Consider the following 19,726-nt stretch of genomic DNA (forward strand, 5'->3'; position numbering starts at 1 on the left):
ACAGGACCACGGCCTTTCATGCCGATAACAAAAAGTGTATTTTCATATCCTGCTTCTTTCTCTCCTAATTATATTGTATATACTATACTGGGGCACTGGAATTCTCACTTCGCCCGTCAGGACGCCCGTGTGCCCCAGAAGCACGCTCACAGGTGCCCACACTCAGTCTCATGGTGGGACCAGCATGGCTTTGGGTCAGCAGGTGGGGTCGCCTCACGACTGGCAGTAGCAACTGGCCTGTCCGGGGCTCTGGGGCGCGTCTGGGCCCCGTGGGAAATAGTGACAGGAGCAGTTGGTTCTGTCCACCCCAAGGACGGAGGGTCCATGTGCCATTGGCTCCTCCTGGTATATCACTTGCTCTGAAATTTAAAAAAAAAGAAAAGGGAATGCACAAAATAGATTTGTGAACAAAAGGAAACTCATCTGAGAAGAAGGAACAGCTGCAAATGTTGATAAATTCTTACCTTTCCCTGGGGAGTTTTTTAACTGTTCTTCTAGCTTACATGGGAATCCCCTGGGACTAAACAGATCACTAGATCCTTCAGAACTGTGATGAGCTTTTGAAAGGAGCAGCTCTGGGGAGCCCTGACAGCTTAGCTATTTCCAGCAGACTCCTACTCTGTCTTCCCCCAAGAGCCAACAAGAAGAGCCGCTCTAGCTTTAAATGCACTTTCCCCCATCACCTGTCCATCCATTGGTTTGCCAAATCTTAGGCTGTTTTTCTATCATTTCTCTCCAACCCGTCACGACCCGCAGTTCGAGCTCTCATTGCAGCGTCGCTTTGGCCTCTTACATGAACTTAGTTCAAGTTTCTTTATTCACATTCATTCCATAAACTACCTCCAAAAAAACTCTTAAAGCACACTTTTGATCATCTCACTTTCCTGCTCGAAAACTGTGCCCAGCGCAGCGGTGCATTGACTGTAGTCCCAGCTACTGGGGAGACTGAGGCAGGTGGATCACTTGGGCCCGGGAGTTCTGGGCCGTAGTGCACTTTGTTGATCAGGTGTTGGCACTAGCTCAACACCAATATGGTGACCTCCCTGGAGCCAGGGACCACCAGGCTTCCTAAAGAGGGTGAACCACCTCCTTTCCAACTAGGTCTGAAACGGAGCTAGTCAAGAGCTGGACAGTCTCCCATTGCCTACCATGTGAAATTTCATCTTCGCGTGTTATATGCAAACCCTCAGACCATGACAGGATATGTAGACACTATGGAATGGTTAAATCAAGCTAAATCACATGCATTGCCTCGCATGTGTGCGTGTGTGTGTGTGTGTGTGTAATGAGAACACTGAAAATCTGTCGTAGCAATTTTTAGTATACATTGTAACTGTGGTCACCATGTCTACAATAGATCTGTTGCGCTTATTCCTCGTGTCTCACTGAATTTTGTTTCCTTTGACTAACATCCCTCAAACCTCCCCTGCCCTGCCCTCCTCCCCACCCCCAGCCCCGGCCCCCGCCATCTACCCTGCTTCTGTGAGTTCAGTGTTTCCAGATTCCATGTGTAAGTGAGGTCACACGGTGTTTGTCTTTCTGTGCCTGGCTTGTTTGTCTAACATCATGTCCCCTAGGCTCATCCACATCACAAACGATGGGATTTCCTCCACGAAAGCTGAGTGGTATTCCACTGTGTATCGTGCCACGTTCCTTTATCCATTCATCCCTCAGCGGACACTTAGTGAAGTTCATTCTTCTCATCAGTAAAGTCAGATCAAATTAGGTCATTTCTAAGGTACCCCTTTTAATCCCAAGTCTCTGGCTCTGCAGCTGTCTAATGCAAATTCCCACCATTTTCCTGAATGTACCCCAGATGCTGCCAGAGCACACTGTGCTCTCTTGTATATTGTGTTTTGTCCACTCTGTATCTTTGTCCTTACGTTCCTTGAACCAGCAGACCCTTCCTTAGCCTGTGGCGCCTTGAAATTCCACAGCCCTGAGAGCTGCCCTCAAACACAACCCATCCCCTGCGCTTCCTCTCCTTCCTGCTCCCGTTCCCGCCGTCATTCCCCCGCCCTCCACTAGGTGGCGCATTCCTTTGGTGTCTTTTCATCTTCATGACACCTAGCACAGTGCTTTGCACACACACCTGCCCAGTAAGCACTGTTAACTTATTGAGTAAACAATTATATAAAATCATTCACATTGTTATTAAGCTCAATAGTAATTTCTTTTTAGAGGCAGAGTCTCGCTGTGTTGCCCAGGCTGGACTCAGTCTCCTGGGCTCAAGCGATCTTCCCACCTCAGCCTCCTGAGTAGCTGGAACTGCAGGCATGAGGCATCATGCCCAGCTTCAAGAGTAATTTTTTAAACACGATTGTGTAAATATGCAAAGATAGAAAGTTAGGTTAGCCCTTATTTTAATATATGAGAAATTAACCTCTAACACCAACTTCATAAGGAATAGCAATTTCTGAACTGGATATATGTAGATAACCTATTGTTTCCATTGTATTTTGTTTTTAGCTCTGGTTTGTGAGGCTGGCACTACTAGTGAAGTTGGGCCTTTTCCAGAATGCTGAGATGGAATTTGAACCCTTTGGAAATCTTGATCAGCCAGATCTTTATTACGAGTACTACCCACACGTGTACCCTGGGCGCAGGGGTAAGGCCATGGTATTTAATATTTGTACATTTGTATGTGTGTCGCTCTGGTTTGCTTTGATTTATACATAATTTGGTAGCCTCAGTTTTCCTTATTTATCCAGTCTTGAAAAATCAGATAAGTACCTAGCAACAAGCCTTGACTTACAGAATGCTCCCACTCAGATTTACCAAAACACTGACCTGGAGTTGCTCCCTAGTGCGTCTGTTTGTACATTTAGCAGCCATGTGTCAAGCACCTGCTGTGTCAAGGCAGCATGATTTGGTGCAGGGGCCGGGTGGTAGACGTCTGAGCTGCGCTCCACCGTCCCATATCGGGACCTGGTGCACAGAGACGCAGAGCAGTGGAACCAACCGTGTCCGTGCATGTGGCACACACCATGACATTGTCCATTTGTCTCTATTCTGATTTAATTTATTTTAAAAATCTGGTTGTGGTTCACCCTTTGGGTCACAGTCACAACCATTGTTTGGAAAACACTAGGCTACAGCCTAGGGTAGTTCTAGGAGAGTGACAAATCACCAGTTGGGAAGGGAGAAGGCGGGTTATGGAGAGCCTTCTGTAGCACGGGGAGCCTTGTGCAATGTGCGTCTCTTGGTGGAGAACCTTATAAATATGTTTGAAGCCTCTCATATGTTCTTAAATAGAAAACAGTCCTGGCAAGGTGTCTCATGAGGGCAGTGTAAGCAGCTATTGAAAGCCCACGCCCCGTTGTCAGACATCCCCAGTTACATCCTGCTTTCCCCGTTGACTCGTGTAGCCTTGGGGGAGTTATCTGACATCTCTGTGCCCCAGTGTCCTTATTGGTAAAACAGAGATGCCAATCCTCCTCACTTCCTGGGTTGCCCTGAAGATTAAATGATGTCATGTGTAAGTTGCTTGGAATAGTGGCTGCTATCTAGTACCAACTGTATTTGCTGGTTTTCTTACTCTTTCCGAATGTATCAGTAACATGGGAAGGTCTCGCACTGCCGCATTTTGCAGGCTGAATTGTCAGCATTTGTTGGCTGAGGCAGTGGAGCTACAGAGAATTGTCCTAGTTGTCAGGAAATGCAGAGCCTGATTGGAGGTAGAAAATGTTTAAAACCAGTGGTACAAGAGATGCAAAGTCCTGATTAATAATAAAATAATAATTCCTATAGAAGTCTCAGAACATTTAAATAAACATTCTGTTGAACTTGGTTGATACTAGTAGGTAAATAGATGAACTAAAAAGGGTAGAAGTAAAAACAATCTTTCAGCTTCTTTGTGTGTTGTTTTTTGCTTAAACCTCAGCTCTGTTTCTTCGGAGGGGCATAGGAACGAATGCAGACGCCGGCTTTCTTTATTCCCCATGCTCTCTCCTTTATCATCTTTACCTTCCTCCAAGTAGGACGGGTGGGAATTGGTCCATATTACTCCGAGTTATCCCGGAATTGATGGAGATTTGTATCATTTTTAGTATAAAGTGTTTTTTGACCTTTAGTCTCACTGGTATTAAAATTGTTTCTTCCTTCTGACTAAGGGAATTTGCCCCTTGTGGAAAAGAAAAAATGGAAAGGGTAACTTTTAATAACTAAAATAGGGCATAAATCAAAGAGATTGTTTTGATGGGGCTGGCTTGATTTCATGGAAGTGAACCAACCAAGCTAGGTAGCCACAGAGTCAGGAAGGACCAGCAACACCACTGTCACTCTCGGACGTAGGACTCTGTGTCATCCAGGGATGTAGATGCCAGTCCTTAATGTGTGACACTTCCTGCCCACCCACTGGCCTGTCCAGTCCTGCCAGCCTTCCACATGAGCAGGAGGAACAGACCAAAGCCAGGACCGCTTGAGGGTGCGTGTTCAGGAGCTTTGTCTGCCGTGGCCTGGCCAACAGGTGGAGGAAGTGGGGCCAGAGGAGTCTCGGGAACTTGCTGAGGGGCCCTCACTGGCGTTGCTGGCCAAGCAGGCCTTCTGTCCCCAGCAGTCTGGCTTTTGCAGCCATGAGTTGGATAAAGACGTCTTTACCTCTTCCCTGGGGTATTTCTTCTCCCGCACTCCAGCCTGGAAGCTGCCTGGTGGTCGTGAGCACTGTCCTCGAGGAGCAGGGCTTTATCTGTCCTCTCTCCCCGCAGCAAGTCTCATCTACGTCCCTCCCAAAGTTCCGTCCAGTCCGCACGTAGGTGGTTCCCACATCCGCTCATGAGTTGGAGAGATACAGCCATTGCTGGTTGTTCAAGGGATACTGTTCTACCTTGTAAATTAACTGGGCTCCCTGATTCTGTTGTGTCCCTTTCTTGTCTCCACTTCGTCGCCAGTTTGAGGGTCATCCTTTCTGTGTAAGACCGAATTTCCAGCCCAAAAAGAATGGGGAGCCTGTCACTTGGTAGGTTGTGAAGAAAAGATGGAAAGGTTAAAGGCATTGTTAATTGGGGAAGTTTGAGGGTGTTTCTATTTAGTCAGTTATGCCTGGTAGCTATCATAGTCAAGAAACAGCTGTTTTCCTATTTCTTATAAGGATCAGCTTTGTTTTCCCCCCAGCATAAATAAAACCATCCCTTCCCCCTCTGCCTAACTGCAGCCTGAGCATCTCCTCCAACCCCGGCCTTCCCACGTGGTCCATAGTCCTGGGAGGGGGCTGGACCCAGGTCTGTGGGACTCTGCCTGGGCCGGGGACTGGAGCTGGGACTTGACAGCTGATTTTTTTAGGCATTTTGTCTGCTGCTAACAGAAAACTCAGGGCCTTGAGCACACAGGCCTTAATGGAAACCACCAGATACCCTGAAGCGCACAGCTGCACCAAGTGCTCTGGTTTCTTTTTCTACTGAGGTCCGTGTGAATTATAGATTCCAAATGACTCCTCTTACATCACCTGCTTCTGAAATTTATGACAGGTGTTTAAGAATGAGTGTGACTGAAAGGCAGATGTTTCCTATGATGACCAAATAAAAATCTCCAGCTCGGCTGGGTACAGTGGCTAATGCCTGTAATCCCAGCACTTTGGGAGGCCGTGAAGATCTTAAGATCTCTTGAGGCCAGAAGTTCGAGACCAGCCTGGCCAACATGGCAAAACCCCGTCTCTCCTAAAAATACAAAAAATTAGCCGGACATGGTGGTACACACCTGTACTACCAGCTCCTCAGGAGGCTGAGGCACGAGAATCTCTTCAACCCAGGAGGCGGAGGTTGTAGTGAGTCAAGATCATACTACTGCACTCCAGCCTGAGCCACAGAGTGAGACTGTCTCACAAAAAAAAAAAAAAAAAAAAAAAACTCCAGCTCCCATTGGTCTCTAACCTTTATCTTTGGCCATTCAGGAATGCCCAACCTCCTCGCCTTGTGTGTCCTATTTTACAATGTGCTGAAGATTCCGTGGCACTGTTTACCCATCTCTAAGGAAAGGATTTTGATGGAAATGACAGAGTGCCCTTTAAGATGAAGAGTCAAACTCTGTGGGTTTAGGTAGAAACTACCTGTCATCTTTCCTCATTTTGAGGACATTTTTTCCTAAGGATGTTCAGTCAAACCTAGAAAACATGCTTTGATTCTTCCTGAAATTAAATTGCATTGGTAAATGGATAAAGAGAAGATAGCAGCTACGCATCATTAAGCAGCTAATTTAAATTATGAAATAGACGTAAATCATACATACATTTTAGCAAAAGTATATTAACATTCATCCTCAATAATATGCTGGATGTTTACTAATTTTTCTTCCCATTTTGTGGTGTAACAAAGCGTAAATGTAAGATTTTGATTCATTCACTTCATTTTCGCTTGTAATATATAAGCAAAGCAAGTTGTTAAAATGTGCTTTAAAAGGAGGCTATAATTATAAAAACTTTTATGAATGAGCTTTAATATATTTCATGTAAATATTGGGCGTAATTTTTGCCCATTCAGAATATTCATAACAAGACATGTAACGAATCATATGTAAAAATCATGAAGGTTTTTTAAAAAAAATTCATCCAAGAAAGGAACAGTAGTATTATGGTTGATGTATTCACATGTCATATCTAGCAATTTCAGTCAGTTACTTTCAGCCACCCCCAAAGCCCAACCCCGTTTCTGACTCTGGCTCTGTGTCTTTCACTTGGTGGTTTGGACGCTGCCTCCTGCGCCAGGAAGAATCCCGAGGACTATGGGCCTGGGGCCCACCCGGCCCCGCGCCCCCGCAGCTGAGGTCTGTGCGGTTCTGGGTGGGGCCCCCAAAGCCACAAGAAGCCCAGGTAGCACTGACTCTGACCTGGGTGTCCTCTCTTGATTTTTATTTCTTGCTCATCAATCTCCACCCCCTTTTCCTCTGTTCCTCTTCTACTGCATTCATTGCTTCTTCCCCTCTCAGACCCTATATCCATCCCTAGAACCCAGGGCCCAGCTTCATCCATCCCCAGAACCCAGGCCGCAAGCGGTGGAGGTGGAAGCTGCTTGCATCAAGCCTTTTATCAGAGTTCATTTCGTGGGTTGTGGGGTAGTCACTGAAAGCTCACATTTGTGTTTAGAAGCCAACTGGCTGGGGGTTGTGAGCAGATTGTCCACATCTTTTCACTCACTGGACGTCCTCTGTGTCCCTGCAGGACACACTTCAAGACTGTGTAGCTCCCTCAGACTTCACACATAACTTGGCAACTGAGCTCTTCTGTCTAGAATTGTCATGCAGCTTCAGGAAATTCAGAGGATCGGCGTTGGTCATACTGGTGGAAGATGTCAAAACAAGAAGAATAAAAATAGTGTGCAGAAAACTTGCTCTTAGCCACTGTCTTATCTGTGAAAATTGAACTTCACTTGCGTAGTGATACCCTGTATCATGCATCTCCAGGGACAGAGAAAAAGATAAGTGTATCTTAAAGTTGCCTTTCCTCTTCGCATTTCTCTGATTTTGAAACAGAAGTTCCCTATCCGTGAATTCTTCAGATAGTTGAGGTACTCTTTCACTGCAAAGGATGTCACTGTTGTTTCCAGATGGATTTGTGCAAATTCAGATACTTGATTTTTCTATGTTGCCCACATCTATTTACTGTTTACTTTTACTTTACTTTTTTTTCTGGTTTAATAGTTTTTTAATAAAAGCTATTTACTTTTATTCTAACCCACTACTTCCGTACCTTATGAGAAAGTCTGTTTTGGGATCTGGTTGAACCTACTCTTTGCTCAACAAAAATCGATGTTTATTTAAATACAAATAGTAAATACTCAGACCATTAACAAATATTTTTTCATATTTGCCTTAGACATTTTTGTAACAAATGAAAGCACCCATTGCTGATACAGCCTGTGAACCTCCTCCCAATTCAGTCCCCTCCCGGAGGGAGTCACAGTCATGGTTTGTTGTGTATTCTTCCAGGTCATGTTTTTACATATTTGCTTCATACACACATATATACATACACACAGAGAAATACATATACAGAGAGAGACTATTGTCTTACAAGCTTTGTAAATATACATCATGAGCATATCTGTCTTCGTTTGCTTTTTTTTTCCCACTTTCCATTATTCATATCCATCCATATCCGTATCCATAAGGATGAACAATTAGGATCTTTCCAACTTCCAGCTATTATGAGCAATGGCGTCACGGGCATCCTTGTACATTTCCCTTTGTACATGTTCAGGAGTTTCTCTGAGCTGTAAATTTGAAGTGGCATATGTGAAAGTGACCATGCTAATTTCCACTGCCAGCCACAGCCTGTCAGTTTCTGTTTCCCACTCTTGTATAACTAAAGATTGCCAGACTTTCACCAGTGAGTCTAAAACTCTACCTCCTGTCGCAACTGACGTCTTTCTGATTTCTGCCGAATTATGTGTCCTTTGTCTGTCGGAGTTTCCTCTTTGGTGACTCACTCTTTCATAATCTTGGCCTGTATTTCTATTGGGTTATCTTTGTTATTAATTGGTTGAGGTTCATATTATATAGTAGGTATTTAATCCTTCATCTGTTTTGTATTTGGGAAATATTAATATCTTCTCCCATTCTGGGAAATACTATTTTCAACCCTGAAAAAATAATTCTAATTTAAAAAATACAAACATAACCTTTTTTGTTTGCAACATAACACGTTTTAGGAGTATCTTCTTTATTCCACATACTGTTATATCAGGAATAATAAATGCAAAGAAATCATGCCTATGTCATTGCCAAGTAGGCTGAGACAAGTAAAGACATTTACCAGACAGCTTTCCAGAACGTTTGCTAAGGGAGCTGCTGCACACTGTTGCTGGGACCGTCCGCTGGGTGTGGGAGGAGCCCTGCACGCTGTTGCTGGGACCGTCCGCTGGGTGTGGGAGGAGCTCTGCACGCTGTTGCTGGGACCGTCCTGCACGCTGTTGCTGGGACAGTCCGCTGGGTGTGGGAGGAGCTCTGGGAAATGCCGTGTTGGGAAGAGAGTCTACACAGCTGCTGACTTGCAGCTCTTCACCTGGAGCTTCCAAGAGCTCTGAGGCAGCCCCGCAGAGCCCCTCGTGCACACCTGTCAAAGATGCTCTCTCCTGGCATACCCTTGAGGCCCTAGGCCACCTGCTGCCTCGCCGTCTTCCATCAAGTGTAGTGGGATGCACTTAATGTGAGTGCTCCCAGGATCTCCTCCCACAGAGTCTTTGGCCCTGTAGACAGACAGTCTCTGTAATCTCCCCACAGCACGGCCATCTGCCTTCACTGGCACCCCAGCATGTGCAGGGAGCATCCCGGTCCCAGGAAACCTCATCCAGCCCAGAGGGCGGCAAGGTCGCCATGGATGCCAGCCTTTACCCAGCACTAAAAGTATTTTTGTTTTTGTTTGTCTTAAATGTTGATAACTTCATAATTATTATTCACGTTAGGGCTTTAAAATACCTTTCCAGAATCCTATAAAGTTTCTCTTTTGGGAGCCATTCTTCAGATCCCGGTACTAGCCTTCTTTCTTTAATTTTCTTTTAGATTTTTTTTTATTTTTTAAATTGTTACACTAGTACAGATCGTTTCCCCCATTATAGGGTTTGCAGTCATGAAAAGTGTTGATAGGGATTATATCCGTGAAAATATTTCTAGATCATTCATTCATTTTATATTAACAGCTTGCATTGGTGTGGTACATTTGTTACAATTGATGAACCAGTATTGGTACAGCATTATTAACAAATGTTCGTAGTTTACACTTGGGTTCACTCTTGTGTTGTACATATTCACTATGTTAAAGAAAATTAAATGTCCATTTCTGACAAGGTTAATTTCATCCTCTCTCAGACAGTTAAATTTTTCCAGACCCCCACCACCATCTTTTTAATCTGTTGTTTGGAATTACTCCTCTCGTTCCAAAGAAACATTCACGATGGCAGTGAGCATGTAAACTTTCATAGTGCTTTGAATTTTTAAAGTACCACATTCTGCATTAAATTGCTCACTTCAAGTTTCCATGCAACTAGAGGGAAAATAGGAGCCCAAAAGATCTTCCCACTGGAAATAAAGCAACTTGTTTATCTTCACTATGCTGTTTAAGAAGTACAGTGCTGCTTCTAATACTAAATTCAGATCTGTATGTTTAGTCTAAGTTACAAGAGCCGTAATGACTTCACAGGAAATGGTACTTCAAAACTTAATCCTTACAGCTTACCGTCAGGTCAAATTAAAGTGGGTGGGACAAACACTTCCATTAATCGGATGCCGAATCTCTGTACTCTTCCATCAGCTGTCTGCTCCTCTGTGTGCGTAAAGGCACACTGTCACTGGGTCTTCCGTCCTTTTTCATCCTCCCTCCAAAATCATGAAATTCACATTTTGAGTTCTCAAATTCTGAAACTTTTTTTTATCAACACATAACTATACGTGATATCTCCCAATTAAATATTCAGCATGTTTCCAATGTCGGATTTTATTTTTCATGACAAAATTACCTCACTTCGCAGAGTGACCATGTTCTGCTTTAGATTTCCAGGTCACAATGCTTTGCATCAGAACTCCCGAGCGTTGATCGTTGGACACGTGATTGCTGCTTTATTTGTTTGGAGAAGGCTCGTTAGTTCATCTTACTGCTTTTCACTTTGCCCACCGTTTTTATGAAATCTGGCATTTTCAGTCTTTTCTTAGAACAAACTACTAAAAATATGGGAATTTTCAGTTTGGGGTTCCGTGTCTACCATGAGAACACCCAAATGGAGACCTCTCCTTACCCCGTCTGCATGAGATACAGGCCTTGGCCAGTCACTGGGCTGTAGCTGAAGCCGCACGTGGGTTGCACATGACTGTGGCAGACTCGTACAGAGGTAGTGACCCAAGCCTCAGTTTGTCTTCATGCTTCAGGGCTTTGGAGACTTTAGTTAAGTGAATCATTTAAATAATAAATATTTAAGGTATTTTTTTCTCTTAGGACTTTCTCACTGTTTTTGTGTTTTTTTGTTTTGTTTTGTTTTTAATTTACAATGCCACATTAAAGTCAAAAATGACTTGTTGAGAGCTGTAAGTCTGACACTGTGTGCTTGGCCGGGCACAGACACCAAGCAGTATCCCCAGCGTTGAGCAGAGGGAAACCAAAGGTGTGGCTTATCCTGCCTGCTGAGGTCAGGATAGGGAAGGACACACCCAGACAGGCAGAGACAGTGGGAAATAAATACAAAGCAGTCTTCCCAGCAAAGCACACGCATAACTTGAAAATGAGACAGAAATGCCAGGGCAAACTTCTAAGTTTGTGCCTTATTGAAGAAAGGGTAAAGCTGTTAAAATTGGGCAAAGGGTCTGGAAGGCTCCCGCAGCACGTTCTCTGAGGCAGGTGGCACAGGCGTCCAGGCATCGTCATGTCACACCTGCTCCGGCCTCACGGCAACCTAGCTGCCTCTGGGCCCTCCTGCCCTCGTTTGCAGTGACACAGAAGGCTGCAGAGAGGATGTGATCCACCCACCACAAACAGCTAGTGAGTGGCGGAAGGTAGCACACCCCACTGAAGGGAAGCTGAAATGTCATCTTTTTTCCCTTTCATTTTTCACTGCCCAGCACCAAGGCCCGGGCAATTCCTGGCACATTTCTCTTTTCTAGAGTAGCAGTACGGATTTTCAGCACAAGGGACGGTCTGAAATAAATTTTGTAGGAATATTTTCATTTAATGTTTTCCAAATGATTAATGAGAACACTTCTACAGTATTTATACCAACCTAGATTTTGGCAGGTCACAACTATACATGGGAATCTTCCAGAAAAACAGATCCACTGGAAATTGTTTTTCCTTACAGATTTTGACTAGCTTCTCCTTTTTTTTTCCTTTCCAGTGCTCTTTCTCCCTGCAGGAGAGAGACAGGCCTCAGGGCTGGTGTGGAAGCCTTGCATATTTTATCTAGCTTGACAACCACCCTCAGCATTTAGGATTTCAGTGAGATTCCCAGGGTAGCTCTTCAGAGACAGGGGCTAGGTTTGGCCAGTGAGAGAATCAGCTTAAAGGTATTTTTATGTGCATTTACTTAAGAACAAAAGTATGAATTACACCAAAGCAGCTTCTGTATGCATCTTGCTGAAGAGGGCAGTAGCTTCCCTGAGGACAGGGACCTCGTGGCTGTCATTGTGTGCACCCGGTGCAGGCCCTCCTGCCCAGCGCTAGGAGCTGCTGAGTAACTGTCAGCTCAGTGAAATTCACATGCCTTACCTGGAGCGTACAGACGGTTTCTCCAGCTGCTTCCATTTATTGTTTTAATTCTATGATCCATATATTTTTTCTAGGAAGGGGTGTTTTTCTTTCTGATTTAATTCCCTACATTTTTCTGTTTCATATGAAGTTGCAGATAATGTTTTTCCTTCAGATTTTTATTCTTTAAGATTTTTAACCTGTGCAAGACTTTTTCAATGATACAAGTCAAGGACGAAGAAGATCTTTTTCCACTTCAGTCTTCACTTGGCTCCAGCTATTGCTAAGAAAGGCAGAAACAATGACAGCATGTTTAAGGAAGAACCTGGCCGGCTTGGGTCACTGCTGCTGTCTTTCTTGGTTTTGTGTCTACCTGGGGAGGGCCCAGCTTTTAGGTTCCCATTGAAGGAAGCATGAGAGGATTGCTTGGGGGGTGCTGCCAGAGCTTCCAGCTGACAGTCTCTGCAGAGCGGCTGCCAAGTGGCCTGGTGGCCGTATGTTGGCAGTTTTTGATGAATTGGGATTAGGGAATGTTTGTTTACTTGATAACCAAGTTTCTACAAGGAGAGGTGGCAGCGTGAGGGAATAGTGCCACCATAATGAGGACACAGCCAGCCATCTCTTCCCTGCCACAGAACCCCAGGCAGTCCCCTTCAGGCTGCAGTTTTCCGTCTGGACCAAGGGACTGGCCGGTGAAGCAGGAGGAGCCGATCACCCTCCGTGGGAACGAGGATGCCCAGTAGTTCAAGTTACTGTGGTTTTTATGTTCTTTTTGAGATAGAGTCTCGCTCCGCTGCCCAGGCTAGAGTGCAGTGGTGCGATCTCAGCTCACTGCAACCTCCACCTCCCAGATTCAAGCAATTCTCCTGCCTCAGCCTCCTGAGTAGCTGGTATTATAGGCGCATGCCACCACACCCAGCTAATATTTGTATTTTTAGTAGAGACGGGGTTTTCGCCATGTTGGCCAGGCTGGTCTCTTAACTTCCAGCCTCAAGTGATCTGCCCGCCTCAGCCTCCCAAAGTGCTGGGATTAGAGGCGTGAGCCACCGCGCCCAGCTGACTTATTGTTAACTGTTACTGGGCGGGGGCGGGGAAGGGCTCATTAACATTTTTTTAAATAACATTAACATATTTTCTTTTTAAAATGTTAAAATTTAATTCTGAAAGAATTTTGCTACATTAGTGCTAGTTTTAATTGTGATTTTATTCAATATGTCCCCCAAATGTAAGGAAGAAATGGGTAAATTTTGTTCACAAAAATATCCTCCCCACCTCCCAAAAGCAGTAGCAATGGGAGTGCCTTAGCACGGGGGAGATTTGAAAAGAGCCCGGAAGTTGGGTTTGTTGGAGGAGGAGGATCTGACTGCAGCTCAACCCCACCTGCTCCAGCAGCGCAGAGTCCACGAGTACAAGCAGGCGTTTGCTCCCCAAGGCCTCACGGAAGTTCAGGCAGAATTTCATCACTTCCTTTTCCCTTAACCCCCATTTAGGCTTTAAATGCCTGTGTGGTTTTTAAAAGGGTAGAGGTAGCAAGGAAACAATATCTATCTAATGAGGGACATTTTCCTGTGTGATATGTAATGAATGCACTATATGTAGTACTGATGACCTGTTATAATGAAGGCACTGTATAGTACCAATTGCCTGTTTTAATTTGATCCTAAGGAAGGTCAGTGTGCATTTTGAGACATTATAAAAATATAATTGATATTACCTGATAACCTTTGAGTTAGCGAGTTTTAATTTCACATCAGTAAGGTACTGTTTTAGAGCAGTGCTTCTCCATCTCAGCCTGCACAGGAGTCACCCAGCCTCTTGTGGAGGGCAGGCCCTGATGCAGCAGGTCTGGGCAGGCCCTGGATTCTGAAGTTCTAACAAGGGCACAGGTGATAAGACTGCAGCTGGTCAGAATGTACCTTTAATCAAGTATTAATCTTACTCTTTCAGCTACAACTGGCCACTATATTTAATAGTATTTCTGAGAAAAAAATACATATTTCAAGTTTCAATTTGAGATCCCAAGAACACAGTCCTTTACCCCAAAGAAGTGGATCTGATTTTATCTTTTCTCATGTGGCAATCCCCATATCTGAACCACGCTCATTAAAAACTCCATTTTCCATCTAATACCTTGGAGACACCATCTTTATTGTATACTAAAGTATATGTGTAGTTGGGTTTATCTTCCCTTTTTGTAATTTACAGAAAAATCGAGTAGAGAGTTCTATATACCCTCTTTTCTTCTGCACAGTTTTTAATAACATCTTGCATTTTTATTAATAAGTATAAAAATTTTGCATTAGCGTAGTACTTTTGTTATAATTGATAAACCAGTATCGGTACATTGTTGTTAAAGTACATAGTTTACCTTAGAGTTCACTCTTGCTGTTGTCCATTCTGTGGGTTTCAACAAATTAATGACGTTGCGTGTTCATTGTAGTGTCATGCCGAATAGTTTCACTGCTCTGTGTATTAATTCCCCCACCACCCCTGGATTAATACCCCATCACCCCTGGATTAATCTCCCCACCACCCCTGGATTAATACCCCATCACCCCTGAATTAATCCCATCGCCCCTGGATTAATCCCCCAATCACCCCTGGATTAATCCCCCAATCACCCCTGGATTAATCCCCCACCACCCCTGGATTAATCTCCCACCACCCCTGGATTAATCCCCCCATCACTCCTGGATTACTCCCCCCATCGCCCCTGGATTAATCCCCCATTGCCCCTGAATTAAACCCCCCATCGCCCCTGAATTAAACCCCCCATCACCCCTGAATTAATACCCCCACCCCTGGTTTAACCCCCCATCACCCCCTGGATTAATCCACCACCACCCCTGCATTAATCCCCCATCACTCCTGGATCAATCACCCCTGGATTAATCCCCCCACTACCCCTGGATTAATCCCCCACCACCCCTAGATTAACACCTCCACCCCCTGGATTAATCCCCCCACCACCCCTGGATTAACCCCCATCACCCCTGGATTAATACCTCCACCCCTGGATAAATCCCCCACCACCCCTGGATTAATCCCACCGCCCCTGGATTAACCCCCACCACCCCTGGATTAATCCCCCCGTCACCCCTGGATTAATCCCCCCATCATCCACCACCCCTGGATTAACCCCCACCACCTCTGGATTAATCCCCCCATCATCTACCACCCCTGGATTAACTCCCCATCACCCCTGGGTTAATACCCCACCAGCCCTGGATTAACCCCCATCACCCCTGGATTAATATCCCCCACCAGCCCTGGATTAATCCCCCTATCCCTCTGGGTTAATCCCCCACCACCCCTGGATTAATCCCCCCATCACCCCTGGATTAATCCCCCCACCACCCCTGGGTTAATCCCCCATCACCTCTGGATTAATCCACCCACCACCCCTGGATTAATCCCCCATCACTTCTGGATTAATCCCCCCACCACCCCTGGATTAATCCACCCACCACCCCTGGATTAATCCCCCCACCACCCCTGGATTAATTCCCTATCACCTCTGGATTAATTCCCCCACCCCTGGATTAATCCCTCCACCACCCCTGGGAACATGGAGTCTTCCCATTGTCTCCATAGTTTCACCTTTTCCAAAGGTCTTATAGTTGGAATCATACAGTATGTGGTCCTCAGATTGGGTTCGTTCACTTAGGAACGTGCGTTTATGGTTCCGCCGTCTTTTTCTGCTTGATAGTACATTTCTTATCTCTGAATAATATTCCATTTTATGTGTATACCATAGCTTATTTATCCATTTCTCTGTTGAAGAACATCTTGGTTGCTTCTGGTTTTTGACAATTACGAATAAAGCTGCTGTAAACATTCTTTTGCAGGGTTTTGTGTAGACACAAGTTTTATCACCTTTATCAGATACAAGTTTTCCAATCCTTGGGTAAATCCCTAGGACTGTGATTGTTGGATCTTATGGTAAAAGTATTCTTAGCCTTGTAAATATCTGCCAAGCATCTTCCAAAGCTTTCATACTATTTTGCTTTCTTGAGAGCAATGAATGAGAGTTCCTGTTGATTCACATCCTCAGCCAGCCTTTGGTATTGTCATTTTTTGGATTTTTTCACTATTCTGATAGGTGTGTAGTGTTATCTCATTGTTATAATTTGCAGTTCCCTAATGACATATGATGATGGGCATCTTTTTATATGCTTGTCATTGATAAATCTTTATTAGTGAGGTGTCTGTTCAGATCTGTTGCCTGCCCATTTATTAATTGGGTTGTTTTCTTATTGTCTATTTTTTGGAGACAGAGTCTCACTTTGTCGCCCAGGCTGGAGTCCAGTGGTGCAGTTACGGCCCACCGCAGCCTCAAGCCCCTGGGCTTAAGCAGCCTTCCCACCTCAGCCAACGGAGTAGCTGGGACTGTAGGCACACACCACACCTGGCTAGTTTCTGTATTTTTTGTAGAAACAAAAAAAAGCGATCAGCTCGCCTCAGCCTCCCCACGTGCTGGGATCGCAGGCATCAGCCACCATACCTGGCCTGTTGTTGATTTTTAAGAATTCTTCATATATGTTGGATACAAGTTCTTTATCAGATAGGTGTTTTACAGATATTTTCTTCCTATCTGTGACTTGTCTCTTCATTACTTTAATACTACGTTGGACAGAGCATACGTGTTTAATTTTAATGAAGTCCAACTTACTGATTTTTTTCTTTCATGGATTGTGTTTTTGGTGTTGTATCTAAAAGATTATCAGCAAACCCAGACCACCCAGATTTTCATCTGTGTTCTGTTCTAGAAGTTGTATAGTTTTTGCACTTTACATGTAGTCTGTTATTGGAGTTAATTTTTGGGTAAGATGTAAGATCTGTGTCTAGATTCATTTTTTTTTTTCATGTGGACGTCCAGTTGTCCCAGCACCATTTTTGGAAAAACCTGTCCTTTCTCCATTGAATTACCTTTATTCCTTTGTCAGAGATCAAACTGACTATATTTGTGAGGACCAATTTCTTGTCTTTCTGCTCTGGGCCACTGATCTATTTGTCCATTCTTTTTCTAGGACCACACAGTCACCCAGTCTTTTTTACAGTAGCTTTAGGGTAGCTCTGTAAGGTGGGTAGTGTCAGCCCGCCAGATTTGCTCTCTTTAATATTGTGTTGGATATTCTGGGTGTTTTCCTTCTCCATAGTAACTTCAGATCATTTTGTTGATAACCACAAAATAATTTGCTGAGATTTTGATTGGGGCTGCATCGAATCTGTAGGTCAAGTTGTAAAGAACTGATATTTTAGCAGTATTGTCTTCCTGTCCATGAATGTGGAGTATCTCTTGATTTCTTCAGCTCTGTGAATTTTTTCATCAGAGTTTTATAGTTTTCTTCCTATAACTCTTGTGCATATTTTGTCCATTTTATACCTGGGTATTTCACTTATTTATATGGAAATGATAGTGTGTTTTTAATTTCAAATTCCCATCATTTATTGCTAGTATCTAGGAAGCCAGTTGACTTTTGCATATTGATCTTGTATTCTGTGACCTTTAATCACTTCCTACTTTAGAAGTTTTTTTGTTCTTTGAGATTTTTCTTTATAATTATGTCATTGCAAACAAATAGTTTTATTCCCTTCTTCCCAGTCTGTGTACCTTTGGTTTTCTTGTCATTGCATTAGCTCCAACTTCCAGTACAATGTTCAGTAGAAGAGATGAGAGGGAACATTGTTGCTTTATTCATGATCTTAGGGGGAAATCACTGAGTTTCTCACTCTTAAGTATGTTGTTAGCTGCAGTTGTTTTGTAGATGTCCCTTATTAAGTTGAGGAAGTTTCCCTTTATTCCTGGTTGGCTGAGAGTTTTTATCATGAGCTGGTGCTGGATTTTGTTAAATGCTTTTCTACATCTATTGATATGATTTTTGTTCTTTAGCCTGTTTGATGTGGTAGATTATGTTAATTGATTTTGGAATGTTAGATCACCCTTGCATACCTGGAATACTATCTGGTCATGGTTTATAATTCTTTTTATACATTGTTGGATTTGGTTGCTAATTTTTTGTTGACTTCAGTTCTCTTAGATTCAGTTTGCTAATTTTGTTGAAGATTTTTGCATTTATGTTCATGAGACATATTGGTCTATAGTTTTTTTTTCTTGTAACATCTTTGTCTGGTTTTGGTATTAGGGTAATGCCAGACTCATATAAGAAGTTAGAAAATGTTCCTCTGCTGTTTTCTGGAAGAGATTGTAGAGAACTGGTAGCATTTCTTCCATAAATGTTTGGTGGAATTCACAGTGAAACCATCTGGGTCTGGGGCTTGCTTTTTGGAACGGTTTTTCTTTTTCTATCTAAGTTACCAAATGTATGGACATAGAGCTGTTCATAATATTCCTTTACTATTCTTTTACTGTCCATAGGATCCATAGTAATAATCCTTCACTTCTAGTACTAGTTGTTTATGTCTTCTCTTTTTTTTGACTAGCGTGGGGAGAGGCTTATTGGTCTTGTCAGAGTTTTATTGGTCTTGTCAAAGAATATGTTTTTGGTTTGGTTGATTTTGTCTATTGATTTCCTCTTTTCAGTTTCACTGATTTCTGCTCTAATTTTTATTATTATATTTTTATTTTTATTTTGTTAATATAAAATAATATTTTTATTATTCTCTTCTCCACTGCTTACTTTAGGCTTATATTGCTCTTTCTTTCCTTCTAGTTTTCAAAGGTGGAAGCTGGTTGCAGATCTTTCTTTTCCAATATATGCATTTAATGCTAAAAAGCTTCCTCTCAGCACTGCTTTTGCTGCATCCCACAAATTTTGATAAGTTGTATTTTTATTTTCACTTAGTTCAAAATATTTTCACATGTGCTTTTACATCCAGAAGCACCCCCATGTCCATGGGCAGTTGTCAGGGTAAGGGGCAGCTAACTTTCCGCCACCTTCTCAGGTGAAGTGGCTGGAGTCACATAGCCTGTTTTCTCACCATCCACCAAACTGTATTCCAGATCGGAGTATTAACAGCTAGTCTGTAAATTGAGATCGGAGTATTAACAGCTAGTCTGTAAATTGAGATCGGAGTATTAACAGCTAGTCTGTAAATTGAGATCGGAGTATTAACAGCTAGTCTGTAAATTGAGATCGGAGTATTAACAGCTAGTCTGTAAATTGAGATCAGAGTATTAACAGCTAGTCTGTAAATTGAGATCGGAGTATTAACAGCTAGTCTGTAAATTGAAATCAGAGTATTAACAGCTAGTCTGTAAATTGAGATTAGAGTATTAACAGCTAGTCTGTAAACTGAGATTAGAGTATTAACAGCTAGTCTGTAAACTGAGATTAGAGTATTAACAGCTAGTCCCAAGTTGGATTTGAGGACTTCCAGTATGGGTTTGTTTCTGTGCTTATCTTATAGAGCTTGAAGGGTTCTTGAGATATTCTCTCCCTTGTGGTAAGTGATAAACCACACAGGAGTGATTCTGGCCCCTTCTCTACTTGAGACAGGAGGATGGCTTACATATAACTTACCGTGTTGGGCCGGTTCCACAGTGACATGACTTACATATGACTTAATTGTAGGCCAGTCCCCTGTGTCATTATGCTGATGGTCTAG

The 19,726-nt window shown here is 43.4% G+C and overlaps 1 protein-coding gene across 4 annotated transcripts in view; it reads left to right on the top strand.

Annotated features, from left to right (window-relative positions):
- The window catches only part of TRAPPC12 (trafficking protein particle complex subunit 12), a 104,408-nt gene that overhangs the window by 46,034 nt on the left and 38,648 nt on the right, over positions 1-19,726 (top strand). For all 4 annotated transcript variants that reach the window (XM_032172102.2, XM_032172103.2, XM_032172104.2 and 1 more), the window contains exon 5: positions 2,470-2,608. In XM_032172102.2, coding sequence (XP_032027993.1) covers positions 2,470-2,608 — 139 coding nt within the window. The remainder of the gene's footprint in view (positions 1-2,469; positions 2,609-19,726) is intronic.

This window comes from Hylobates moloch, unplaced genomic scaffold (assembly GCF_009828535.3).
Source record: "Hylobates moloch isolate HMO894 unplaced genomic scaffold, HMol_V3 SCAFFOLD_13, whole genome shotgun sequence".
In the NCBI taxonomy this organism is placed as follows: domain Eukaryota; kingdom Metazoa; phylum Chordata; class Mammalia; order Primates; family Hylobatidae; genus Hylobates; species Hylobates moloch.